The 26,860-nt window shown below is 40.4% G+C and overlaps 1 protein-coding gene across 1 annotated transcript in view; it reads right to left on the bottom strand.

The window, feature by feature from the left end:
- The window catches only part of LDAH (lipid droplet associated hydrolase), a 127,850-nt gene extending 107,212 nt beyond the window's left edge, over window positions 1-20,638 (bottom strand). Inside the window, exons 1-2 of the mRNA XM_074895568.1 lie at window positions 20,511-20,638; window positions 4,019-4,177 (exon numbers count right to left, since the gene is read on the bottom strand). Coding sequence (XP_074751669.1) covers window positions 4,019-4,177; window positions 20,511-20,544 — 193 coding nt within the window. The 5' untranslated portion in view covers window positions 20,545-20,638. The remainder of the gene's footprint in view (window positions 1-4,018; window positions 4,178-20,510) is intronic.
- Between the last annotated feature and the right edge of the window lie 6,222 nt (window positions 20,639-26,860).

The following is a 26,860-nucleotide window of genomic DNA, read 5'->3' as shown; positions in this document are numbered from 1 at the left end:
GCCAGATAATGTATTGAAAGCTTTTTCAGAGTCTCTATGTTAGAGTCAAAAATAGAACTTCTAAATCTTTGAAGCTAACAGGAAGTCTCACTTCAAGGGAGAACACATTAATGACTTGTCATAATCCAGGCAAATTGTTTGCACTGTTTTCACTGCTGAGAAATAGTTAAGTAGTCCTCAAGTGAGAACAGTCTTGTTGATGTAAGTACATGTAACTATTCCAAGAAGATAAGAATCCAAGCCCTCACTTTCTGTTGTGCAGAAAAACATAAGCAACTCTTGACGCAGAAGATGAGCTGAAGAGATTATACCTTTATACTTTAAAAAGAGTATCTGGTTAAGTCCTCACAGGCATTAAGAATCACCAAGTCACTGCACAAGTTGGTAGAACAAGATGATCCAATAACCCACGAGGAATCCAACGGCAAGCAGGCAGATCAAGAAACTTGGCAAGCATAGGGAGTACTCTACATGCATGCTAAAGAACCTAACTCTGAAATTATTTCTTTATATTAATGAATGAAACTTCTGTGGCATGCTTTACCACAAAAAATGTTATTTACATTATACATTATCAACTGTGAACTAAGCTTCCCAAGTACAAGATTGCAAATAGCAAAAGCCTGGAATGAAGGTATTACAATCCACTCCTGCAATGAAATGCAAGAAGACTTGATGAACATCAAAACTTCATGAGCTAAACAGCACAGTGGCTTTAAAATTTGTACTGTATTTATTTACAAAGTCAAATATTTCATAAATACACAGACACAAATACACAGATACTGTTAGAACAGTAAAAAAACATTCCATTACCCTCTGTGGATCCTGTTTTTCAATGAACCCAAGCAATGTTAAATATTGTTATAGTAGATTTTCCTCTTCACTGCTAATTTTAGACTAAACACCACAAAAGGGAAAACAGACCTTTATGACACATGAGGAAGAAAAGTAATTCCTGTCCTTTCCATAACGCCTCCAGAAAACCATGGACCTGATCCTTCAACTGTACACACTTTGCTTTCATGAGTAAATCTCATCGATTTTAATAGAAAAGAATTTATATTAAGAAAGGCAAACAAGTATATGCATATATTTTGGACTGAGAAAAAATCAGGCTTTTTACACAGTAATTACTTCAGTAAACACATTAATATTCCTATACAGAGGTTTTGCTTACACAAGGGAAAAACATAACAGAACAAGAAAGTGCACATTTCAATTAATATAGAAAAACTTTATTAAAATTGTAAGTTTACACACACTGCCATTAATAAAAACATTAGCTTGTAGTTAAATGAGATTGAATTCCGCTGCACATTCTGTATTCCAAGTGCTTCAAGCACCATGAGCTGTGAGTCCTCAGGAGGCAGAATCCTGCCTCTTTTAAAGTCAATGGAAATTTTGCCATTGATTTCAGAGTAGAAAAATGTTTTGGAGTCAGCTTCCTCCCTCTCTCCCCTTTTTTCAAAAAAATGTCAGACTAGAAATAAATCCTCCTCATTATGAAGAAATTTGACTAAAAAAAAGTACACAGGATTTATTCTCTCATCTCTTGCAACAATTCAACTCCAGCAGGAACTGAGAATTTTACCACGTTTTTCTTCTATACCCACTCCCAAACCCCCTTTGTTTGGTTACATGTAAACAAAATCTTATTTTCATTAAGATTGGAAAAGTATGTACCAGAGCAGTTTAATATGCAGAACAATGTATTACATGCAGCAGGACTAACCATGTTGGGTTCAGATCACCGAACACCTGGCTGTGCATACTCTCCTTTCTGAATGAGAGTTGCCCTTGTCTGGATATTCCTTTCCTTGACCTGTACCGAGCTAGCCTTTTGCCCTTTTTATTTCATTCTGTCAAGAATCTCAACTAGGGATACATGCCTTTCAAGTGTGAAAATTGCTGGACTCCAGAAGGGTTCCACATTTCATACTTGGGAAGTTACAAAAGCACGAGGGGAATGCTATCTAATCCTAACTGTTTAGGTACACTAACATGTTGCCAGATGACCCAAATGTCCGGATCTCTCCGGCTGTGTTTTTTTGTGTTGGCAGACAGAATTTCCCTTGAAGGCTAAAAATGAGGCATATACCAGTAAGAAAAAACCATCTGATTTATGAGAAGCAAAACTGCATTATGTTATGCCAGATCGTAGTCAGCTCCCTGCCAGACACAGCAAGGAGCCTGGGTAACTTGATTCACTACTGAATTTGGGTATCTAAAATAAAGATAACGTTATTGTGGTTGCTGTGTTTGTTTTCTCGGCAAGAGAACTTCCAGCCTGTTAAAACATAATTCTGAAATAAAAGCAAACCCATAAATCAGCTGCTTGCAAAACCACAACAGAAGCATTGTGGATATTTCACTGATGTCTGTTTCTGAATACCTATCTAGTTAATGTAAGGTGTTATTAAGGAGTCTTCACACAACTGTTCTGCAGAAAATAAACTCCATGTAGAGCTGCCACTACAAGAAAATTTTCCTGTGATGAACATAGAGCCCATAAATCTGTGTGACTTGGTATAATTTGAGCAGAGTAACTTTCACACCTCACAGAGGTACCTTGCCTTGGATGCTAATATTTGACTTGTGCTCTTCCCCTACAGATCTTTCTATCGATACTAGTCAGCTTTACAGAGTTATCCTAGTTACAGGCACTGCTACCAACCCAAACACAAGGGTATCACAAACTGAAGACAGGTGAAAGCTCTAGAATTTGGGGGAAAAAAGACACTTAACTTAGCTGTTCATTTAAGCCTTCCACAAATGCCTTAACTGGAAGAAAACAGCAATTGAAAAGCATCAAATTGGGCTTGTACCTCCAGAAAACTGTTTGATGATTTGGATCCACAGAGATAGTCATTTATTAAAGAATTACACTATGCAGTATCTGGCTTTAAAAGTGGTTCCCACGAAACAGCAGCAAGATGTAATCATAGGAGGCTTATTTCTTCTTTTCAGTTAAGGAAAGAATTTAAACTTCACTGTCACTGGGTTAAAAGATACACTATTATTCAACTCCAGGAGGCAAGGGCATAAAACCATTGTGCTCAAAGAAACTAATGTAAAATATTCCATGGGGCTTCCAAAATCTTGAAGGAAACCCAAACCAAACCAAAAAACATCTCTCTCTTTTACCACTAATGACCAACCCACAAAGTGGCCCATAAACAGCAACAGAGTATACTCTAGCAGAAACAGTAAGTCAAAGATGTGAATAATCAGGAGTCATTATTTACACCACTAATTCTTGGGGAAGTAACAATAGTATCCAATACATTCAAATAAACTATATGAAGCATTAGAAATCTGCAAACTCTAAGGCAGTGAAAGAGTCACAATACCTGTGCTTGAGTGGGTTCAAGCTCTACTTTCACTAACGGCAGAACTCCTACAGTTCACTGGCAGACTTCAATGAATTTAGGACTTCTTCATTAATTTTAACATATACTTAATTAAAGTTCAGAGCTTTCATTTTAAGATGACTAGATTTAAATATAACTCAGAACTATATGGTGCTCACTGAGTTCAAGAGGCTTATCATAAAAATTCATGTGCAAAAATCCAAGTTAGAAACCATTTACTATAAAAAAACCCAACTAAAAAAAACCCCTACCAGATCCAGAATTTTCCTTCAAATATTCTAACTTTCACCTTTCAGTAGGCACACAGCTGACACTGCAGTACTACTTCAATCTGCAATAAATAAACTGGAGAGCAATGGAAAAAAAAAAGACCCAAACCACAAAGCTTTCAGCAAACCACCGCCACAGAGTAAATGAGATATACTGATTTCTCAGTTTTACCTTACGGCACTGTTACAAATCTAGATAACAGCAGCAATCAAATATAATAAGGAAATTTCACCACTGCAATAGTAATATTGATTTTTTGGCCATATGCACAGGCCAAATTCTGCCACTTATCTAAGGGAGAATTTTGAAATTCAAATTGAACATACCCTTTACAATCATCACACTTCTAGACTTGAACAAAAAAAGACCCTTACCAGGAATAATCATGAATAAGAGCCTGGGTAGGTTTTTATTTTCATCTTTTGAGAGATCTTTCCATGGCCCACACTTTAGGACATGGGTAGCAGCTCCACAACAGTAGATAAATTCTTCGTGTAATGGCACTGGCTCTTCAGACACCGACCTCATGTTTGCTGTTAGACAGAATAAGATATTGTTATAACAGATCAGCAAATACTTACATAGCTGCCTCTTTGCTATTATACCTTCCTAACTGCAAAATACCCCAAACTACCCTCCCCAAACAGCTGTCATCTCCAGTAAAGAGGCCCAATTCACTATCTAATATTTAAGTAAGTTGTAGAAGTTGATACATGTTACAACTATATGAGAAAAGGCATCTTTCCGGTTTTGTCACAAAAATACATGGTGATGAACTGGACAATAAGATCTATTCTACCTTAAAGGCAAAAAATTTTAAATTTCTTATTCACACTAAAAAGATTCAGCTGCAATCTATCTGAAGGCAAACAAAATTTAAAATACCAAACAAACAGAACTACTGCATGAACGTCAAATGCCGGGGGCTGCCCTTGGGCCACAACAACCCCCAGCAGCGCTACAGGCTTGGGGAGGAGTGGCTGGAGAGCTGCCAGTCAGAGAGGGACCTGGGGGGGTGATTGACAGCCGGCTGAACAGGAGCCAGCAGTGTGCCCAGGGGGCCAAGAAGGCCAATGGCATCCTGGCTTGTGTCAGCACTAGCATGGCCAGCAGGGACAGGGAAGGGATCTTACCCCTGTACTCGGCACTGGTGAGGCCGCCCCTCGATTCCTGTGTTCAGTTTTGGGCCCCTCACTACAAAAAGGACATTGAATGACTCGAGCGTGTCCAGAGAAGGGCAACGGAGCTGGTGCAGGGTCTGGAGCACAGGTCGTACGAGGAGCAGCTGAGGGAACTGGGGGGGTTTAGTCTGGAGAAGAGGAGGCTGAGGGGAGACCTCATGGCCCTCTACAGCTCCCTGAAAGGAGGGTGCAGAGAGCTGGGGATGAGTCTCTTGAACCAAGTAACAAGGGATAGGACAAGAGGGAATGGCCTCAAGTTGCGCCAAGAAAGGTTTAGACTAGATATTAGGAAGCATTTCTTTCCAGAAGGGGTTGTTGGGTGTTGGAATGGTCTGCCCAGGGAGGTGGTGGAGTCCCCATCCCTGGAGGGGTTTAAGAGTCGGGTCGACATAGCGCTGAGGGATGTGGTGTAGTTGGGAACTGTCAGTGTTAGGTTAGTGGTTGGACTGGATGATCTTCAAGGTCTTTTGCAACCTAGACAATTCTGTGATTATGTGAATGTCTTTGCCGTTTCTGTGTGCCTCAACTATGGGAGCACAGCAAAACAACCAGAATAAAACCTAAAAGAAAATACCAGAGGCCAAAAGGAACATGCTAATTACCAGACTGCCTTAGAGCACTAGGTGGGCTCCTCATTTTAAGTGCAGCATAACTTCTCTAGAAAATTTCAAAGCATTAAAGTAGGCATCTTTGACAGTCTTTGTCAGTTAAAGCTAATCAAAATTTGATCAATTCAGGCAAATATTTATACTCACCTTTATGACTTTTCTAAAATTATTTGGTTATCAGAATGCAGTGATGGGAAAATAAAACAGATTGCTGCCAAATAAACAAGGCATGTTCATCAGCTCATGCACTTACCACATATGAAATCATTATTAGGCTACCAGTTTGGAACTCACTGATTGACCAAACCCCTGTATCTTTCCTTCAGTAAAAAAGCTACATCATCAAGTGACTACTTATAAATTAAAATGTCATGAAGATGAATGACGACATACACAAGCATCTGACAAAAGAGCAATTTAACATTTGCAACTACAGGTGCAGTCACTGAAGGCGAAGTCAGAAGTCTGCCCGCGTTGGAGTACGATCACACACATGCATCACTTGGAACAGACACCAGTGCTTGGTAAATCCACAAAGCTGTCTGTAGCAACTTCAAGGGCTATTTAAGATCAACAGAATATTTCCAGTCTTATAAGAGCCACACTTCAAGCTTCTGAAGCAACAGATCTGGCTTAAACAGACTTGAAAAACTTGGTTAAATTATTACAGGAATGACTATGCATTCTTTATCCAATACATAACCATCCATAATGGAAAAGACTAACTTAACTGTTTCCAATTTAATTAAATTGTAATTCAAGTCACACATACGGGAAAATGTCATTAGACTTAATCTAAAGATTAGGCATTAGTGTCTCTGCACCCTGAAAGTGAATTGAAATGTGTTATACAAAGAAAAAAGTGCAATGAGACACTAAGCAAAAAATCCCAAGATTAGAGACCAGCAATTCTCAGAAGGAAGTCTGAAGGACTTCACATGCAGCCACTGCAGAAAAACTTTTTGGTAAGTCTCATCTTAAAATTAACAGACAAAAGTGCAACCACCTTTAAGGCTATTTAAGATGATCTTTCCTGAGTTCAAAAGCCACCATTTCATGTACAATTTCCATAGCAACAATCCATCAGAACATGGTATTAGGATAAACCATTCCAATAAAATGCAAATACAATCAAACAAGATGCAACAAAAAACCCCATTACAATAAAACTGGATATTGTTGCCTACCGCCATGACCAAAAGCATCTACTTAAGGATAACATTAGACTCTACAAATGTTTTTGCTTAGTGAAAAAGGACCATTCATTTTTGAGTACAAGGATCAAAATTCTACTTCCTAGTGTCCTGTTTTCAGCTGGGCTAGAGTAAATTTTTCTTCTTAGTACCTAGAATAGTCAGTTTGTGAAGCTTTAGACATGTAAACTGAAATTTATTATTTACAAAGTTTGCAGGACCATGAGGTGGGGGGGCACTACTTCACAAATAGTCACTGGAAGATTCTCAGTGCTCCACAACTTGAAAGGAACAGATCTGAATTAAACTGTAAGTAACAACACCCAACTGGGTTTAAACAACAGGTAATGCAGAAGAGACAGTATTTTATTTTGAATTAAAAAGTACCACCTTGAAAAAATTGAGTATAATACAAACAGAAAATGCTTCTAGAGGGAAGGGAGAAGTGTTGTTTAATACTTTCAATTACAGCACAATTCTCTGGATCAAAACTTTTTTTCCCCACCTCCCTACTTCACCTCCCCACCCCCACAAAAAAATTTACTTAACGCCAAAGGAGACATCTTTACTACTTCATTATTTGTCATGTTATCGTCTTTAACTTATAGTGACTGGAACATACGTAACTGAAAAAATGTCCTAAACTATAATAAGGTATATATTTAATGCATTATTCCTGGTTTTATTTCTTTATTATTTGAAGCTGGAAGAAGAGCAGCTCTGATAGAAAAACCCAGGTACATCAACAATCGAAGTAAACATTAAGCTTGTCATCCTTTTTCTAAGTTGTTTACAACCCAAGAAGCAAAAGTAACAAGTCTTTACTGAAGAAAACAGGTTTTCTACAAAGTTTCTGATCATGAACTAATAAAATCAGTTGTATAGTTTCATTTTGAATTTATTTCACTGAACAACTCTAAACAGAAATCCCATTGATAACTCTTTATTCACAAGTAGCATTTGCAACATAGGGTCATAAAATAAGCAATGAAAAAAGGAGGCTCAGCAACACATATTGGACTGGAGTAGTGGGCTTTTCAGGTTCACACAGACTCCTGTAGTACCTTTGGTCCAGTTTTTAACTTATTTTAACTTTCAATTTCTACTACGCACAGTGTTACAGCACCTGAAGACTGCACACTAGAGAAGAAAAGGTTTTCTGAAAAACTGCCTGAGACAATCCCAAAAGGTTTCCTAGTACTAATTCCATATAATATCTGAGAGATTTTTCTTTATTTATTGTTGGGTTTTCAATTTGTAACTTTATGGCCTTTAGTAATAGAAATGGACTGAAGACAAAAACAGAGAAAAGACAGTGGGTATACTCCCAGGATACTACGCAGACCCGTTTTAAGGTAAAATCAGTAGTAGCCATAAATACCTCTAGATCTCCTTCCCTCTTAATAAATGAAGCTTTGAAGAACAGTATTTCCATTATAGGCATATATCTTTGGCATGACTTTCCCCTAGAAATATCTTAAGATGGCCTATCAATTTTCAAACACACTTAATAAGCAGAGGTCTCAAGACATGAGACCTCTCAGCTCAGTCAGCTGGCGGAGAGGGCACAGTTTGTGCCACAGCTCTAAGAAAACTAAGGAGAAGACAGAACCACAAACTTCACCGGTGGGAGTTTCGTAAGAGTCACCACAAAAGAAAATAATAGAGTGAGAGAAAGAGATGCTCCTATGTAGGAAATCAGGTCTTATTGTGTCCCATGCAGTATTTCCTTCATTCTCTCCAACCCCAACCCATGCACTCTAAACATATATGGAAAAATATTACAAGAAAGGCAGCTTCTGTCAACAGTACTTAATCTAGTAACCAAAATTCTGCTAGAATACATAAACACAGGCTTTAACTTGCAGGGTAGGGCTTTAGCACTAGATTAACACACCCTTAATGTAGGTGTCTACCTGAAAGCAAACTCCTACTACAGGATACAGAGATCTGGGTGACAGTATATGGATTGATAGTGACTAACCGCAGGACCAGCCACTAGGTTTCTACCTCTGGATGAGACTAATCATTCCCTATAATGAGAACTCAAAGCCTATAATGAGAACTTAAGACATACACTTGCACTTACAAACCAGCATATCTATTTAGGTGTCTTACTACTCATCTGACTCCACCTACTGTCATTGTTTCAGATAAAAATATCTGGAAACAGAGATGTCCACAAGGAGCAGATTACTTCTGCCACATGACTAAGTCTCATTATATTCATCTTTGGTTCAACTGACTCCAGAGTAAAATGCTGATATAGTAAAACTAAGTTTCCTTTGCGCACATTGTGCTTAATTATTTACGCAACTGTCCTGATAGCATATTAACTGCTCCATCCTACGCTATTACTTGGACTTGACATTTTATTTGAAAGGTAATTTGGGAATAACAAAGTTTGTGATCTGCATCTAGAGTAGTGTTTAATGAAAGAATTGTCACACATTCAGTCTAACACTGCATAATGTAATCAGAGTAGTCGACTGAGATTTGGCCTATAAACTATCCAATCACAAGACAGGACAAGCAGGTTGCTGTACCTGATCTGAAGAATGATGCTGAAGAGAGAGATGCAATGGTAATCAAAAAGACAATATTAAGTTGCATAAAACAGTGGTGGAACAATAAAGGAGAAAGGACCACTGACACAGATTCGACAAACAAGATTCCGCAAAGCCGTAAGAAATACATCCCAGGGTGCCCATGGCCAGGGTTACCCTGAGGCTACTCTCTATCCTTTTTGAACTGTCACGATGACTGGGGGAAAGTGGCTGAAAATTGCAAAAAGGCAACCATCATGCACACATTCAAGATGGCGTGTGCAGGTAGTTTTAGGCCAGTCAGCCTCATCTCAGTTCTCAGAAAGCTCTCAAAGAAAATCTATGCTCCCCCCCAAGTTGTACCCAAGCACGTGAAGGCAACTGGGAGCACACCCTGCATGGATTTGGTGAGGAGGGCACATTCTGCTCAAATAACCTCACTGTCTTTTATGATGAGATCAATGTCTTAGTGGATGAGAGGAGAACGGTAGATGCTGTTTAGCTTAACTTGAGCAAGGCTTTCTACGCTGTCTCCCATAGTATTCCTACAGCTAAACTGGTGAGAGGTGGACTAAGTGGACTATAAGGTCCTCTTGGGGAGAAAAAAAAAAAAAAGATATGATAAAAAAGAAAACGCCACAACACAAAAAAAGCTCATTAACTTACCAGCAACATCCTTCAAGGATCAACATTGGGCCAATACTGCTCAATGTCTTCATTAAATACCTGGACAACAGGACAGTATGCACTCTCAGCAGGTTTGTGCATAAAACCCGATTGAGAGGGGAAGACGTTTCAGCTGAAACACTGGAGGGCAGGGCTGCTATCCAAACGGACCCCAACAAGCTGGAAAAACAGGAACAACATGAAATCCAAGGGCAAACAGACAATCCTGCTCATAGATTTCAGTAACCCAATGAGCAACTCAGACTGGGGGCTCCAATGCTAGGAAGTGGCTTTGCAAAAAAGACACTAGTGGGTAACAAGCTGACAATGAGTCAGTAGTGTGTCCTTCAACCTTGAAGGCCAGGTGTATACAAGGCTGCATTAGCAGGAATAGCCAGCAAGTTGAGGAATTTGATTATCTTCCTCTGCTTTGCACTAGAAAGACTGCATCTGGAGTACTGTGTCCGGTTTAGGATTCCTCAGTACAAGCAAGACATCAACGTACCAAAGACAGTCAGTTAGATGATCTGGATGCTGAAGCGTGATGAATGTTCAAAGGACAAGCCAAAAGGTATGACGAAGGAAATTCCAGTGACAGAGGTTTCCCGCACACACACAACGAGGATTATTAAATAATGGAGGAAGTTGCCCAGGGAGGCTGTGGAATCTCCAACCTCGGCAATATTCAATGCTTGACTGGACAATGCTTTCAGGAACCTGCCCTTACACACTGCCCTTTTTTGAGAAAGGGGCTGGGCTACAGTTTAGGGATTACCTACAGAAGTTGGATGTATGTAAATTCATGAGATCAGACTAGATACACCTGAAAGTGAAAAAAGAATTCGTTGATGCAATTGCAAGGCTGCTGCTATCAAAGAATCAAAGTAAATCGGGGGGCTCTTGATGGCTAGGGGTAAAATAAAAAAAAGACAGAAAAACAAATCTAAAATCATAGCCATTTTCAATCACAAAAGGTAAGGAGCAGCACCCAAGGCACTATAGGCTGATCTGGCTCAGCTGAGTCCTCGTAAAAATCACAGAAGCATGTATTCTTCTAATCACATAAAGCCAAAGACACTAATCCAGAATAGCAAACTGATTTCCCAAAGGCAAACCATGCTCAGGCAATGTGATTGCCTTCAATGATAAAACACCTGGTTACAAGAATGGAACCTGGAGATGTAATGCACACTGCCTTATTAAGACTTTTGGCACCATCTCCCACTGCATTCTCTTTCCAAGGCTAAGAAAATGGAGGCTGAATAAACTGACTCACATAGTTTGAAAACTAACTGAACAATCTTAAAAGTTAGTCAACTGCTGGCTGTCAGCTGAATGTCAAACAAGTCAAGTAATCTTGGGTCAATAGTGGAGCCTATAAATCTCAACATTTTCATCAGAAACTTGGATGGTAAGATAAAAATGAAAACAATGCTAAATCATCTGTGATGGTGGATACATCTGGAGCAGAGCTTCAGTTCAGAGAGTTGTTTCCCAGAGAACCGTAAGGACCAGGCCAAGAAATCCCTTATGATGTCCAACAGCGGAAAGCACAAAGATGTGTGCCTGGAGCAGAACACCATGCATCAGAAGCAGCTCCTAAGTAACTGGCCGAGTAGCAGCCCTGCTGAAAAAGGTATGTTTGCCACGCTGGATGCCAGATTGAAAGACAACAACGTGCTCGGAACACAGTAAGGCAAACTATGTATCAGACTGAAATTCGAGAAGCACGGCCAGCAGTTTGAAGACAGTTACTCTTCCCTTCGATTCAACAGTAATGAGGACAACTGCAATACTGAGCCCAGTTCTGTTCACCCCGCCAGGTCAGAAGGACACAGGGAAACTTGGCAGAGTCAAGCAGACTGCCCAGAAGGTGAGCAGCCCAGACCAAATGACCTCTAGGGAAAAGCTTTACTAGCTGTGCACTTTTAGTCAGCCAAGAAGAGGACAAGCTGCAATCAAACAGCAACCTAGAGCTACTTGAAAGAGACCTGCAGAGACCGCATAGCCAAACTTTTCTTTGCAATGGCAGATGGTAAAACAAGAAGCAACAGCCACAAGTTGTGTCTTGATAGTTTAAGACATTACAGAAAAATTACTTTCTAGGAAGGCAATGGAAGATTGTTAGGAAGGCAGTGGAACCTCTTTTGGTGGAGGATTTTAAGACTCTACTGGACAAAACAATTTTTGGACTGAACACAAAGATAGACTAAGTTCTCTCCAGATTTTTCTATAAATCAACAGTTTACAATTCTTACGAGCCTGAAACACCAGAAAAGGGTAAAGGGTGAGGTACAACACAGGCCTCAGCCAATTTTTCTAGTACCCCAGCAAATACAGAAGGCTTCATGAATACAGCAGATTACAATAATTAAGTATATAGGTCAGAGAAAAGTAATCTAAACTAGATCAGTCCCCCAAAACCATAGGAAGTAGATGTATTCCATGGATTAGCTGTATCAGCTTAAAAATGACATGATGCCCTAATTGGTGAGCTTATCTGATTGAATTCAATACCACAATGCAAAAGAATAACTGGAAAAATAGAAAGGAAGAGAGATTCCTTCACCTGTCTGCTATTCTAAGGCTCTAACAATTTCTTCAATGTTATCCCCAGAAAAGAACCATCCAGACCTGACATAAGCTCCTTGATTTGCAGACTGGAACTAACATGCTCATAGCTAAGAACTAGAAGCAGAAAGGACAGACTGACTGATCTGGTAGAAAAACTGCAAAGATGAACAAGAGGAGGAGGCAGGGAACACAGGATGCCTAGATCTCATCAAAGATTTCTTTGGACAAACTACAGATAAACAGGGGATGACAGAGTTTCTACAGAAAAACAGCAAAGGCCAAAGACTTTGAAGGCTGCTGTGACATCAGTCACAAATCTTGACCAATTCTGTATAAGAAAAGCAGTGGCACATAAAACTAAAACACTTCCTCATTGTACTTGACAGTACAATTCTCTGCCAAGCATATGATGGCAAGGACCTGCTAGTCCCTGAATTAATAAATAAAACTGTTAGGTGTTATCTGTAAAAGCAAGCAAAGCTAGAAAGTTGAAACTGTGGACATATCAAATGAAGCAATGTAGTTATATGAAATAACCCAATAAAACCCAAACATCTATACATAAGGCAGTTCAGAGCAGCAGGCTGGTTTTGTCTAAAACACTGAAGTAGCTAGGCAGCCTTATTTTCAGGGATCATTTAATGACCTAGCAATCTGATGCCTTTAACTTGTTTTGTTCCTGTGTCATTTCACCCATGCCCCTCCCTTAAGCACTAAAACAGCTAAGAGAATTTCACTGATGACTGTGCAAAAATATCTATGAAATAGCATGGAAATGGGGTACATAAGCTTACTCATGCTTAGAGCTGTAATGATAAAAAGCTGAAGTGCAGAATGAAAACTGGGATCAGTTTTCATTTCTGAACCTTGTACAGAGACACCATACAAGGGACTGTGCACAGACCTAAGTAGGAAGAAACCTAGTTTTAAGAACTGGGCCTACAGTATTACCACAAAATTCGGATTTCATCATCGCTAATAACCTTGTAGAAATAATCAAAAAAGTGTGTACTGTCCTGGTGGAAGCGAAACAGGGAAAATAACTTCTAGGTATCAATTTTGTACTGGACAAGTCATCCCTTGTCTGTGCCAAATATTATAAAAGCAGTTCTTGAGACAGCTTTTCCTCAAAGCAGTGTAGGACTTGCAAATCAAAAAAGTGTTAGCTTGGAAAGGTCCAGATTTTGTGGATTCAAATCAGGAACAGATGGATCCCCCATCCAACAAGGTGCTCTGGTATAAAAAAATGTGAGAGTTTCAGGGGCAAGGAATCAAGAAATTAGAAAACATTTCCAGATCCCACAATGAGACATGTCTACATTGGCCTGGTACAAAATTATTCAACAAAGAGGGTGGTCAAAACCCTGGGGAAATGGATTAGGAAGGCCCACTGTAACTTTAAACCAGTCTTTACATCTCACCAAGAGTTCTGGTTTTAAAAAGTTCAGCGTGTACTAATGACTCCAAAAAAAACCCATGGACCACTTGTTAATTATCATAATAGAACTATTACAGCATTGTTGGCCTTGATTTCCACACTACTCTCCGTAGGATGAAACAGCAAATGAAAGACTTCCAAGGGATCGGGCACAATGGTGGACTTTATGAAAGCAGTTGCAAGCAGCATCAACTGTTGGTCTACAGCACTCAACATAGTCAGCAAGGGGATCTGACGTTTCACTGCAGTTCTGGCAACAAGACACTAAGTTTACATCTGGTCTGGTCTCTTCTTTGGCAATCACAGACCTCAGTTTTTCTTTGTATTGAAGCTCCTTTAACAAAGGTCTCAAAAACTCAGTTATGCTTGCCCAATGCTCAAATAGCAGAGTCCATGTCCCTTGTTACTAGGTAGATCAAGATGTCATCCATTTGCCATTGAAACTTTAAAACTCAGCTAGAAACACATAGTACGGGAGTCATAGCAAGCACAAACAAATCCTAAGAAGTTACCCTGGTGCGGCTGAAGGTCCCCTGAGGCTTTATACAATACCAGCAATGATAAATGTACCCAAAAGAAAAGAGACATGACATTTTAAAAGCGGAATGTTTTATCAAACACATTTCAGCATACAGTGGAAGAGGTCCTACATATCATGTCCTGTCAATCTATTTAAATCATACCCAGATGGTAACTTTCACTTTTTGAAAAGAGCTAAAGCATCACAAACATCAGAGCTACCAACATGAAAATGACCCCAAAAGAGTACAAGTTTGTTTTATTTTGTTTTTTCTTAAGGTAACTTCATCAGCATAATTAAGGTAGGGAATCCCACAGATTACAAGAAAGTGGTAGCTATAGTCCTAGCAACATCCCATTTTCCAGTTAATAGGCAAGCCTGATGATAAAGCTAATAATGTTGATGACCTAAAAAGAAATGAGCAAGAAACTTGTTTAAAGAAACAAGTGCACTCAAGGAAGTAACAATGGTTTCATTTGCACAAAAGCAATTTGGCTGGTTTAAGTTGGTGTAATATAGCGTATTTTTCTGAACAGAATACGGGATTTTGAGAAAATCTGTAGACCAAAATGAAGAAAAAGTAGTTCACGTGCACACAGTATTGATATCTACTGGACAAATGAAGGAAAAACAGCTTTCCCTCCAAATACTGCATTAAAATATTGGACCCAGAGAAAAACCTTAGGGAGTTTAAAACTGAAATATGGAGAAATCAACAGTTGATGGTAGGCATGAATAAAGGTGGGTATAATAAATATACTTTAAATGTATGTTCTGAGATTAGACTTCGATGTTAGCGAAACCTCAGTCAAGTAAAGATAGAATTTCTGTGTGAGAGAATAAAAAAAGCTGCTGCTGAAGTAATGTCTTCATGGTAAAGAAGGTTTCCAGGGAGAAAACTATGCCACGTCCCTTCTGACCAGCAAATTTCACAGAAACAGCAGACTCATGTCAAGAGAATCTTGTAAATGAACTTTCCTAGCTGCCTGCAGGAAATTCAAGCAGAAAGCATAAATTCTACCTGAGAAAATCAAAGGGAAATAAATCACAGCTTGGAATGGATAGCATGAAAAAAATGTCACAAATACAGTAAAGTCTGCAAAGTATGGATTTTGTTTAATTGTTTATTTGAATGTGGGTTATGCTGAACATCAGTATTTTGGGAGCCACTGGGCAAAACTGAAATGTAATGTCATGATTACAGACTGAGTTGAAATCTTGCTGGAGTTAAGAGGCAGAAATCTTCATGAAGAAGCAGCCATCATGCTTATGTTTCGGTACAGAGAAAAGAAAGATTAGTGGCCTTCAAACTTCAGCACCTATCACCACGCAAAACAGCAAGTTCAAAATTGAACAGGTATGCAAGTTGTGTGGGAGAAGAGCTGACAGCCTTTCCCAGGGTATTGCTTCAGTAAGAGAGAAATAGCAGAATATAACGCAAAAAAGGTAAAAGAACAGATAAGCAAAGACACATGCACAAGAAGAAATTGAAAATGGTATCAGGAGATAGAAAACACAGACTTGCTAAAAGGTTTGCTTTTGGTCTAAGGGTTTGAAAAAATATGCTTACTAAACAAAGGTGATTCTTCTTTGCCATTTGATTCCTACTATCGCTAGGGAAAATGAGAACTTTGCATCTTTTCAAAAGCAAAAAAAGTCAAAGAACTATCTGGCTCTATAACCATGTGTTCTATACTCTCCTACAGGAAGAAAAACTACATCCCCACATTTCTTTTGGACAGCCATTTAAGACATACAGGTAATCTGGACAACATTCAACAAAAAAAGCGCAAGAATTTAAAGCAGTGGTAACCTATATACGCATTTAAACCACAACACCCAGAAGTTAAGCATTTGAAGAAACTTCCATCTTTCAGCAGCAGTAATGACAGGCAAAAGCATTAAAAAGCAACTACTATATCATTTTATGTTAAATAACTCATTTTCTGCCTCTATCAGAATAAGATTCACTACTCAGTGGAGAGCACTGTTCTTTCTTTGTTGTTAGGTAAGGCAAAGCTCAAAGAGCACAACGAACACTAGCAAGAAGCAGGTATCAAAGCAAAACCAAACATATGCCAATCCAATTAGCATCATGCTGTCTTCCATTGGCTTCCCCCATCTTCTGCTGTGCTGTTCAGCATGACTCTCCCTATGGAACTATCCCTTACTTCTATATGTTTCTTCCATATTTCCACATTAGTTGTTCTCCCTTAGCCCAACATATGCTCTGAATTCAAAATACTTTTTTTCTTTTCCTTCCATTTTATTATTTCAACTTGCATGTGTCTTACATAAACTGTTTATCTCATCTTCAACTTAGCTCTCTAGCTACTAACGGTTTTATTGCTTTCTAACAAGGACATAAAAGAATTAGTCAAAATACAGTTGACTACCTTACTAGTCACAACAGCATTCTCCAGTAATCTCTCAACCTGTGTTTGCTGCTTACCATCTCCTTATGTTTACTGCAGCAGCTGAACATTCTGGTATTAATTTATTAACCTAGACAGGCTAGGAGGGCACTGCAAGCACAGACGTGAAAACAAATAGGCTGTATGCAGCTCTGTGCAAAGGAGAAGCAAAAATCAAATAGGAGAATCAATGAAGTGAGGACAGAAACGAGGCTACAAAGACTAATGCCAGATAGCATTAGATGCCTTTCTGAGTCACTACAGTAATATAATTGTCTATACTATTAATATCAGGCCTGGAGTCCAAGTCCTTCCCAGTAAGAAGCAATGGTGATGTTCATCATTCTGCTGATCGGTGGGATGAGACAGGGAGTTGAACAGTCAGGCTGGAGAAAGCAGTGCAATTAGCCAAAAAGTTTCTTTCAGAACCAGTGCTGCAGGAAGGCCTGAACACAGAGCTCTGACATACAGACCTACAGTTCTAGTAACAAGAAGGTCCAAAGTCAATTCACCATGCTGGAAACACTACTAGCTTGTTCCTCAAAACGAGAGTAACCCTTGAAGGATCATTATTTCCGCAGAGACTCAGATCCTCCCATCAAAATAATCCTGCCAAACCCTGGCAACACATAACTACGTACAAATACAGACTTAAACAAAGCCTGTGTTCATCTCAGGTGCAAATCATAACCTCGTATCACCTGATACCCATTTTATTTCTAGTTAGTGCTACAATTTCTTTTAGGAGGTAAAATTTGAGAGGTCAGATTTCCACAAAAAGTTTGTATCAGTTACTTTTTTTTTTTAAATGAGAAATTTGAGTAAAGGACCTGTCTAAACAAAGGACAATGGGAACAAGCTCTAAGCAGAAGTAGGAGATGAGACAGAAAAAGAACAGCATGGTTACTGGCAGCAGCAGAATGTAGCAAGGATACTGAGGAAAAAAATCCTGCCATACTTGGAGCTGCAGCATCTCTGATTAGACACTGTTCTGGCACATCGGGATTACCTAACCTATGATAACAAGGCACTTACCACACAACTCACACTTGCATTGTGCAATCCTAGCTAGGTAAACGAACAGTTCTCTCATTCATTTTACTAGTCAACTATGTAATCAGACTAGTATTTCGGTGTGAAATTCCAGATTTGTTTCAAGCTTAAGATTCTGTCAAGTTCAGACTTTTCATATTACACATTTGTCTCCTATTACGGATATTCTGTTACCCAAAAAACTCACTTCCCCCAGTGTAACCTGTCTACAAACCTTACTGGACATCTGAATATTACCATTCAAAGTGTAACCTGGAATCACATTTAGTCAAGTACTTCACTGAAAATTCACTGTACTATGCAGTGGTTTGTCGCGAGCAGAAAAACACAGTTACACAGCTATTAAGAGCATGCCCCATTTAAATAAGAAAAACCTATCTGTCCTTCATATCCTGCATGGATGTTGTCTATATAAATGCATGCACAACACCACTAAAGGTTGAACACTGACATTTTTCTCCTGATATTGGTAAATATAATCTCGATATTACTCAAAATGGGGAGCACTCCGTTTTCCAGACAAGGTGTCCACATGATAGTAAGTCACAATAATAGAAAAAAATGCAATTTAAAGGAAATCAAAGCTATCAATATAAAAAAAACCCAAAAAACAACAAACCAAACACTAAGATCAGTGCTGTTAGGAAGCTTTAGAGTAATTCTTGTCAAATTTACTGGTAAATTCTTTGGTTTGGTTGTCACATTGGAAATTTTGGTTTACCATTACCCATACACAATTTACTGTAATTGCCTCCGAGAATCACATGAAGAAGATAAACAGGCAATAACCCATCAGTGTCTATTCTAATTTAAAAAGTAGGAAATACCAAGCAGAAGTAGCAGAAAGCATGTTCAAAACCAAGAGAGGTGCCTCCCGACATAGTGGGTATCTGACCCACAGAACTATTTGCGGCTGGAAGTTGCAAATGCAACATGGGTTAAAGGCAAGGATGAGTTGATGGAGAAAAAAATCACTGTGGAACTTTAAGTCTTCAGTACATCTGTTCTAGAAAGTTCCTGGGCTGCACTTTGTTGCAGACTGTTGATACTTACAGAGTGGGAGTAGGTAAAGAAGAATCATATATGTGCTTGCCTCTTCCACAAGCATCTGCCTGGAGTACTGCCAAAGACTCTTAAAAAATCACTGACTTAAATTGCTTTTATACAATCTTTGTAGTATTTCCATGATGGAAAATACTAAATGTTACTGCTGTTGCCTACCGTTTCTGTAATGTGTGATGACTTCCCTCACCGACATCATAAGTAAGCGCCACAAGACAATAGGGAACTGCAATAATCCTAATTAATAACTGAAGGCTTCTTATCTCTGAGACACACACACAATACAAATTCATACCCAGATTCTACAACAGGTTCATGCAAATGGAGTCTCAGACCTTAACTGGATATCATAAAGTCCCAGAGGGCCAGGAGCATACTGCACCTTAAAAAATAAGGGTCTGTATCATTCAATCCATCCAAGTCTTCTGATGACGAGGCTTTAATATTATACTTAAGTCGCAAGAAAAGAAGCTGCTTTATTGTTTTTGCAGACACAACAAAAAAGTTACCAGTGAGAAAGCCCTTGACAACTATCATGCCTCAACAGTGCTTCACCATCATCTTAATTTCTTTGAGCATACATTTCTGTACCAGCATTTACACTGCCTCCTGAACCTGCTGCTCACCTCCTGTCTGGCGCAGGTGTTTCTTCTCTTTTATAGCAGCTCTCTTCAAGCCTGCATTTACTAACGATGATGATGCTTTGGGACCAGTGCAAAGAACAAACCTGACAGACAGAGGGTTTCTGAAGGAGGGTGTGTATGCCTGCTAGACTCTCTGCTTTTCTAAACCAGTTAGTTCCTCTATTAACAGACACTTCTCTCCGCTTACAAATCTCACCTCACTTTTAAGTTTTAACATTTCATTACCTTATTTGCCTTATTTACAGGCCATTCAGGCCGCGGCCTTTTTCATCCTACCTGTTTTATAACTTGCCACTTAGGTAACGAGCATCAGTCAGCTCCAAGAGATGCTTCACAGGAACAAGTACTGACATACAGAAAAAAACACTACAAGTAGCATCACCGCAGCTATTTTCTGCAAAAGGAGACACTGCTTAGGACTTGCTTCTTGAAGTCTCCTCCCAATCCAAGGAAAAAACAGTCAATGGAGCAGGCACGAAGCGCTGCTTACTGCATGGGATGTGTGACCCCACCCTGAACCTTGCGCCTAGAAGTCACGAACGTTATTTAGCAGAAGGCGATTCTATAAACCCGACTTCTGCATGGCCGACACACAAGGGCCAGCGGACCCTGCCCTGCGCGGCCGGGCACCGTGTGCGCCCCGCCGCCCGGCTACCGGCCGCCGCAGCACGCAGCAGCGCTCGGTCTCAGCCGAGCGGCTCGGCTCGGCCCGAGGCGCAGGGCGCCCGACTCACGGCTCCCGGACCCGCGACCGCCCGCCGGGCAGGGGAAGGGAACGGAGGGGAGGGGGGGCAGAGGGGGAGGGAAGGCGGGAAGGGAGGGCAGGGCCCGGCCGCAGCCCGCGGGGGGCCCGGCCCCGCCACCCCGGCCCACCGCCCGCCCTCGGCGGGGGCGCAGCCCCCCCGCCCCACGCGGCGCCCCGCGGCGGCGGGGAGCGGAGAGGCCGCCGCGCCGCCCAGGCACGTACCTTCCCCCTTCGCGGGCTCCCCGACACCCAGCATCGCGGCGGCGGCGAGGGAGCGGCCGGCGCTGGCGACGTCTGCCGAAGCCGGGCGGAAGCAGCCGGCGAGGCCGCGCAGGGCGGCGGCGGGAGGGGGCGGGCGCGGCGGGGCCGCTCCTTCCGCTGGGCCGCGCGGGGTGGGCTGAGGGCAGCCCCGCCCCCCGCCTCCCGCCTCCCGCCGCCCCGCTCGGGGAGGGCGCGGCCGGGAGACCCCCCCGGGAGACGGGCAGCGCCTCCCCGGCATGGCGGCGTGGCCCCTGGGCGGCCCCGCCGGCCACTGCAACGGCGGGAACGGCCGCCCCAGCCCCAGGCGAGGCGGCGAGTGAGGGCGGGCGCCCGTCCGTCCGTCCGTCCGTCCGTCGGTCACCTGTCGCCTGCCAAGGAGCGACAGGAGCAAGAGCTGAGTTCCCCCGAGACGCACGTCTTGGGGGTTTCCTTCAGTCTCTGTCATTCGGGCTTGCCCAAACCTCACAAGTTTCTTTGGGAATTCTGGCAAAGGAAAAAAAAATGGTAGTTTTGAAAGAGCAAAAATAAGCTGGGGTGCTTTGAAAAAGGCAGAGAAAGGGGCAGCACAAGCACAGAGTTCCAACATGTTTGAAGTTCCATCTAAATGAGGAAGCTGGACCTGGGCGCCTGGAGTGAAACACCACGGTAAAGCAGCCCCCCCCCAAGGTTTTGAGGACCAACTTGCAAAACACATAAAAAGTTGCAGTAAATCCTTTCTCAACCCACCACGATCCTGCCATGGAGTCTGTATGTCCGCTAAATAAGGTGTGAAATGAGCTCAGGGAAGACAAGGCTGTAATGAAAAACAACCCCGTGTTTGTTAAGAGTACCTTAGGGAGGTTTTCATGCTCAAACGCTGCTTTTTGGAGAAAAGTGTTGGAGGTCCTGTTTCCATTTGAAGTTGTGTTAGAAGGTTAAAAGATAATAAATTGAATAATAGGAAATTGGCAAGATCAGATGGTGTTTATCCAGGAGATGCAGAGGGATTTGGGCATGAAACTGTTGGACTGCTGAACGTGCCGTGGAACCACATGCTACAGACGGTGTTGGAGGACCAGGGAGTGCTGCCTGTAGCCAAAACCTGAATGGCTCCAAGAGAAGCCCCTAAGGTCGATGCGTGTGTTGATCAAATCATGTTGATCGAATCAGTGGGAAGAATAACAAAGACAAGAGCTGGTGGAACAGGAGTAAATACAACGCAATGGAGAACCATCTGCATCATCTTTTACTGAGGGACATTGTGCCTCAGAAACCTCTGGGAGTCTTTGGAGGAACCAAGTGACCACACATGGTCAAGGCAAGCTGGGTCAATCGACTTGGATTTCCAAAAGGTATCTGGGCAAGAGCTTTCGTCTTAGAAGACTCACCGGTTGTCAGATAGAGGTTTCAACCTTAAGATGGATGGATAACCAGTGAAAAGATAGGAAAGAAAAGGTAGGAATGAATTACCATCTTTCTCAGTGGATTAGCGTAACAGCGAGTGTTGTACAGGAATTTCTGTGAAAATCAGTACTGTTCAACATAGTTGTAAATAGTCTGGAAAAGCGGGTGGAAAACAGAGTAGTAAAATCTGTTGTTCATACTGAGTTATTCAGGTTAGTGAAAATAATAGTCAGGTTGCAGAAGGACCTTTGAATTCCTACTGAGAGCAGTAAAATGATAGTCGTGTTGACGTGTAAGATAAAACCGAGTGTTTAGCGGGAATAAAATGCTCTTAATAAATGATTGTTGTACATGAGCAAGATTGCTGTTCATGGAGTCACAACAGATGCTCTATGAAATCTCAGTACTTTGTGCTTCCAGTGGTCAAAGTCAAGTGAGATTTAGCAATCATTTAGAAACACGCTCTGTGTGATCGTGATGTGCTCACTGCTTGGATGGGATCTACAGGTCCTGCAGTTCCCACCTCCCAGAAAGGGTACAATAAAGCTACAAAAGATAGAGAAAACTGGCAAAGTTTTTCACAAGTCTGAAATGCTTCCACATAGACAGCAATAAATAAAAAGAAAGTCAGAAGACAACCTGATGCAAGAAGGAGGTTGGGGAAATAATGACAAAAGCCCATACAACGTTTTGCAAAAGAGTTGAATGAACAGTGAGTCCTCATTGTAATTTCTAATGCAATACCTGTGGAAAGCAAATTAAGCTAATAGGCAGCAGTTTCAAAACAAAAAGTATTTTAATTAGTCTTAAGCTTAATTGGAAATGTCACAGATAACTAAAAGTCTACAGGGGTCTGCAAAAAGATAGGGCAGATTTATGGAAGGGAAATCCATCAGGGGCTATTAAACATGAAGGTGCTACTTAAAGGCTCAGGAAGCCCCAAGAGCCTTCAGTCTTCTGTAGGTTGTACCAGGGCAGTAGCCCAACGTGCTAGCCCTTTCCTTGGCTCCTACTGTTGGGTGCTGTCAAAGACAGAATGGACTGCTGGCCTGATCTGATACAGTTTTCATGTTCCTATTTGCAACTAACATTGCTTTTTTCTGATATTCATGTCAAGTCTTGCAGGTCATTTCTTATTCCAAAACTCAGTTTATCTAATATTGAAGGACTTGAGGTATTATTGATCAGAGTACACCATTTTATTTAACTGTTTATAAAACCTGACTGTTAGCATTAGGTAAACTCATGGGTGAATATTAAAGTAATGACTGTCTGTATTACATTTAATATAAATTGGAGTTGGTAAGGTCCTGCAGTCACAAAAGATTCTCTCACTTTGTCAGAGAGTGAGACAGTTTGTCCTGGTCTGTTCTGAATGGAGGTTCAAAGGAATTACAATTCCTCATCTCTGTCCTGGGTTTCACATGTGAATTTCTGTTCTTGAAGAAATCATTTCAATGTTTTGACTTTCAGGTTCCCCACTTTAAAATGTTAATAAAAACAGCCTAACTTGTAATGGTTAGATGCAAATTCCAAGGTTGCCAGCATTGCCTCCTTCCCTGCAAGATGATCAACATCAGGTTTCTGCTCAGCAATTTGTGATCTGATTGAGAGTTGTGATGAGGGTAGATAACAGAAAGTGGGAGGAGGGGGTTTGAATGGTCACCCCCATATGATCATGCCAATACTCTATCAGTGGCTGTGATGTAACTTGGCTGGGATATTTTCTTAAATTTATTTGAATAGTGAGAAAATTGATAGTAATTATTGTCACAGGAGAAGTACAAACCATAGTTTTATGTGTGGTATGTGTTTTTAGAGAGCGGGTTCTCAGTGACTTTTAATTTCTTAATTGAGACTATAAAATTGCTAATTAGCGTCAACTTTCATAGTGGTTTCCCTTGGGGAAGGGACTGCATGAACAACTCTTTCACTTCGCATGTCCTGCAGAGGGGTGGCTTAAAGCATCTCTTGTGCTTTGTTCAAACAGGTTCTGTGATGCATTTGTCTTGCTCAAGACATTTTTCATATGCACCTATATCTTAGTAGTAGTAGTAGTAATAATAATAATAATAATAGTTCAGTATAAGCTATCTGATTAATTTTATGTCTTGATATTTATAATGTGCTTTTTTTGGTGTGTATTCTTTGTGAATTAACAACTAACTACATGGGTTACACACTAGTGGTTGATCTGGGTGTTTTAATGTAGTAAACAAATAATGAAAATAGAGGTTAGTCGAACTAGCGTCTACGCTAAAGAATCAGTAGTGTGGTGGCAGAATGTAAGTGAATAAAGCAGGTGAAGCCAGTGTTTTGAGGGCAACATGTTTTGTTTAATAGCCTACCATTTCAGCTCATCACTTGCATAGCCACTGTGTACTCAACTGTGACATCAGTCATACCTTTCATGCCCATAACTGATTTTTAGATATGCATTGTCATCAATTATATCCTCATATGAGGGGAAGAATCTCCTGAAATCCTTAAAATCATCAGTTCTCCAATTTCTGACCTTATTTCTTAAGCTAAATTTCTATGTATGATGTAAGATTTTGAATCTTTGTAATGTGCAAAGATTTCTTCAAAGTTTCATTATCATTCAGTCTGGAGAACATATTTTCAGGAGATCACAAATTATATGTTTGTATAATTTATAAGTTTAGTAGTAAAGTGGGATGGTATGTATGAATACAAACATATGTATTAATAAGACACACCTAGTGATTTTTTATTTTCAGTAAATGGTCTGTAAATATGGAAACCAGTCATCTTCAATATTCACCATATTATATAAATGCCTTTACTCTCCAGCTCTTTGTTTCTTCTGTTCTCTGGTGCTTTGAATGCAATGGAAAGGCGTTTCTGGTCTGTGTGGCTCCTTTTTGATGGATTCACAGAAATAAATGTAACAAATGAAAGGTGACAAAGGGAAAGGTTATGCCATGAGTAGACTACAGTCAAGATAAAAGAATTCAGTGGTTCTTTTACAGTTAAAACATTAGTCTTCATGTTGCTAAAGTACAGGATTTTTTGAGACAGTTTACGGAGGGTAGTTACAGTAATGATAAATAGGATGTCACAGGACACTGATACAATCCTATTTGAAGAAGTCCATGTCTGCAGTGTCGCTAATATTTTAAATTACATGTTTAATCAATGGGAGAAAAAAAGGGTTTCTCTGCATCTTTATGTCCAGCTTCCGTGACTATTTTTTTTATTTATATACAATACCTGTTATCTTTTTTCTTTTTTTTTTAAATTATGTTTCCTTTCTGTGAATGCTCACTGCACTAGCTAAATGGAGACATTTGACTGCACTGGCAAGGCCGACAATAGATTGCAGCATTTGAATCCTGAATAGATATTCAGGAGAACTATTTACTCCCTCAGAATGAAATATCTCAAACTCTGTATAACCAGATCTTAAAATTAAGATTTTAAAAATATACAAGGTTCATATAAATATTTAGATTGGTCATGGAAGTAGCTTTCACACTGAACAGCAATTGTGTGCATACTGACTTTGTCTGAAGAAAATTCTTCAGAAGTATGTAAAATAAATTCTTTATGGTTTTCAAATTACTTTTTAAAAATTATTATTATTACAGAGCAGTTGGAAAGGCATGTATTTTAAAATTATGAGTTTAAAGTGATGTCCTAAAGACTGAAATGTTTCAAAAATTAGTTGCATCATCATTTTCCAAAACAACTGAAATAGAGATTGCAAATGAATAAAGTTCTTCCAAGGACTAAGGTGGCTTTACAGGTACTTAATGTAAGAAAAGGAAACTTTAAGTAAGAAAAGGTCATTATTCCACATCTCTGTGGGAAAAAATAGACTTGACATAGTGATTGGCTCATTGTGCCCTTATGTGTGGGCACATGCGGACCTTGTGGTATGCATTTGAGTACGTTCATGTCATAAATGGCAGCAATAATATTTTAGTATGTATTCCTGTATTATAAGACTAAAAAAGCTAACTGCAAGCATTTGGAAATGGAAGTTAATTGGAGTTGGTATATTTTTATATATCGTATATATAGTGTTGCTCTCATGTGATTCTTTTTTAAGTATATAAAGTCGGAGTACAGCAAACACAAAACTCTGAGCATGTGTATGTCTCACATAAAGCACTGGTCCCAGAGCTTCTGAGCATGCATAGACTTTGCTTATATAAACAGCCCCCTTGAAAACAGTGAACTTAAAACGGCTCAGGTGCATAAAAATTTTGCTAGATCAGGGTGGAATAGAGTAAGTACATTTAAGGGCCAGTTTAACTTGTGGATAGGAAAATAAAAAAGAATTTATGTTGTGAAAGCTTGAGGTAGTGCTTTATAAGATCAGATCTTCCTGAGTATTCTGCATGATTTCCCTGCTTGTGTTTTTACTGCTACATAGAACAGGACCAGTGAGCGTCCTTCAGTGTTGAACCACTGATTGTCCAGACTGGTTAAGTGTTAACCCGTTTTGGGCCAGTGAACACTCTTATGAACAATCCTGGGCACAGTTCAGGGTACAGGCTTGCATCAGAAGCCATGCTCAGTATGCAAGATGGACAAGACCGCACCAAATGTGGTGTTCTCCACCTCACAGGGTCTTCCACAGCTGGCCCAGCAGGCTTCATGCTCTCAACCATCACAGACTCTCATGCTGCATACAGCCTAGGTTTTGTGAAACAGAGAAATCACAGTGGAGGGCTGCAGTACAGTCTTTGTATTTTTCAGGCACTTATAAATGAAAAAAAACCTACACAATATAACACTTATGCCTAATGGCCACAGTGGTATCACCCGGCTCCAAAAGGAGACTTGGGCCAAGCACTAAGAAGTGTAGATGTGGCCAGACTGTGGCCCCTTGTCTAGTCAAGAGTCCCTGGTACCATTTCATTTAGCTGCAGGGACATGGCCTCTGAAAAGGCCCAAGT

This window comes from Athene noctua, chromosome 1 (genome assembly GCF_965140245.1).
Source record: "Athene noctua chromosome 1, bAthNoc1.hap1.1, whole genome shotgun sequence".
Lineage (NCBI taxonomy): Eukaryota > Metazoa > Chordata > Aves > Strigiformes > Strigidae > Athene > Athene noctua.
This window is presented reverse-complemented; position numbering and strand designations above follow the sequence as displayed.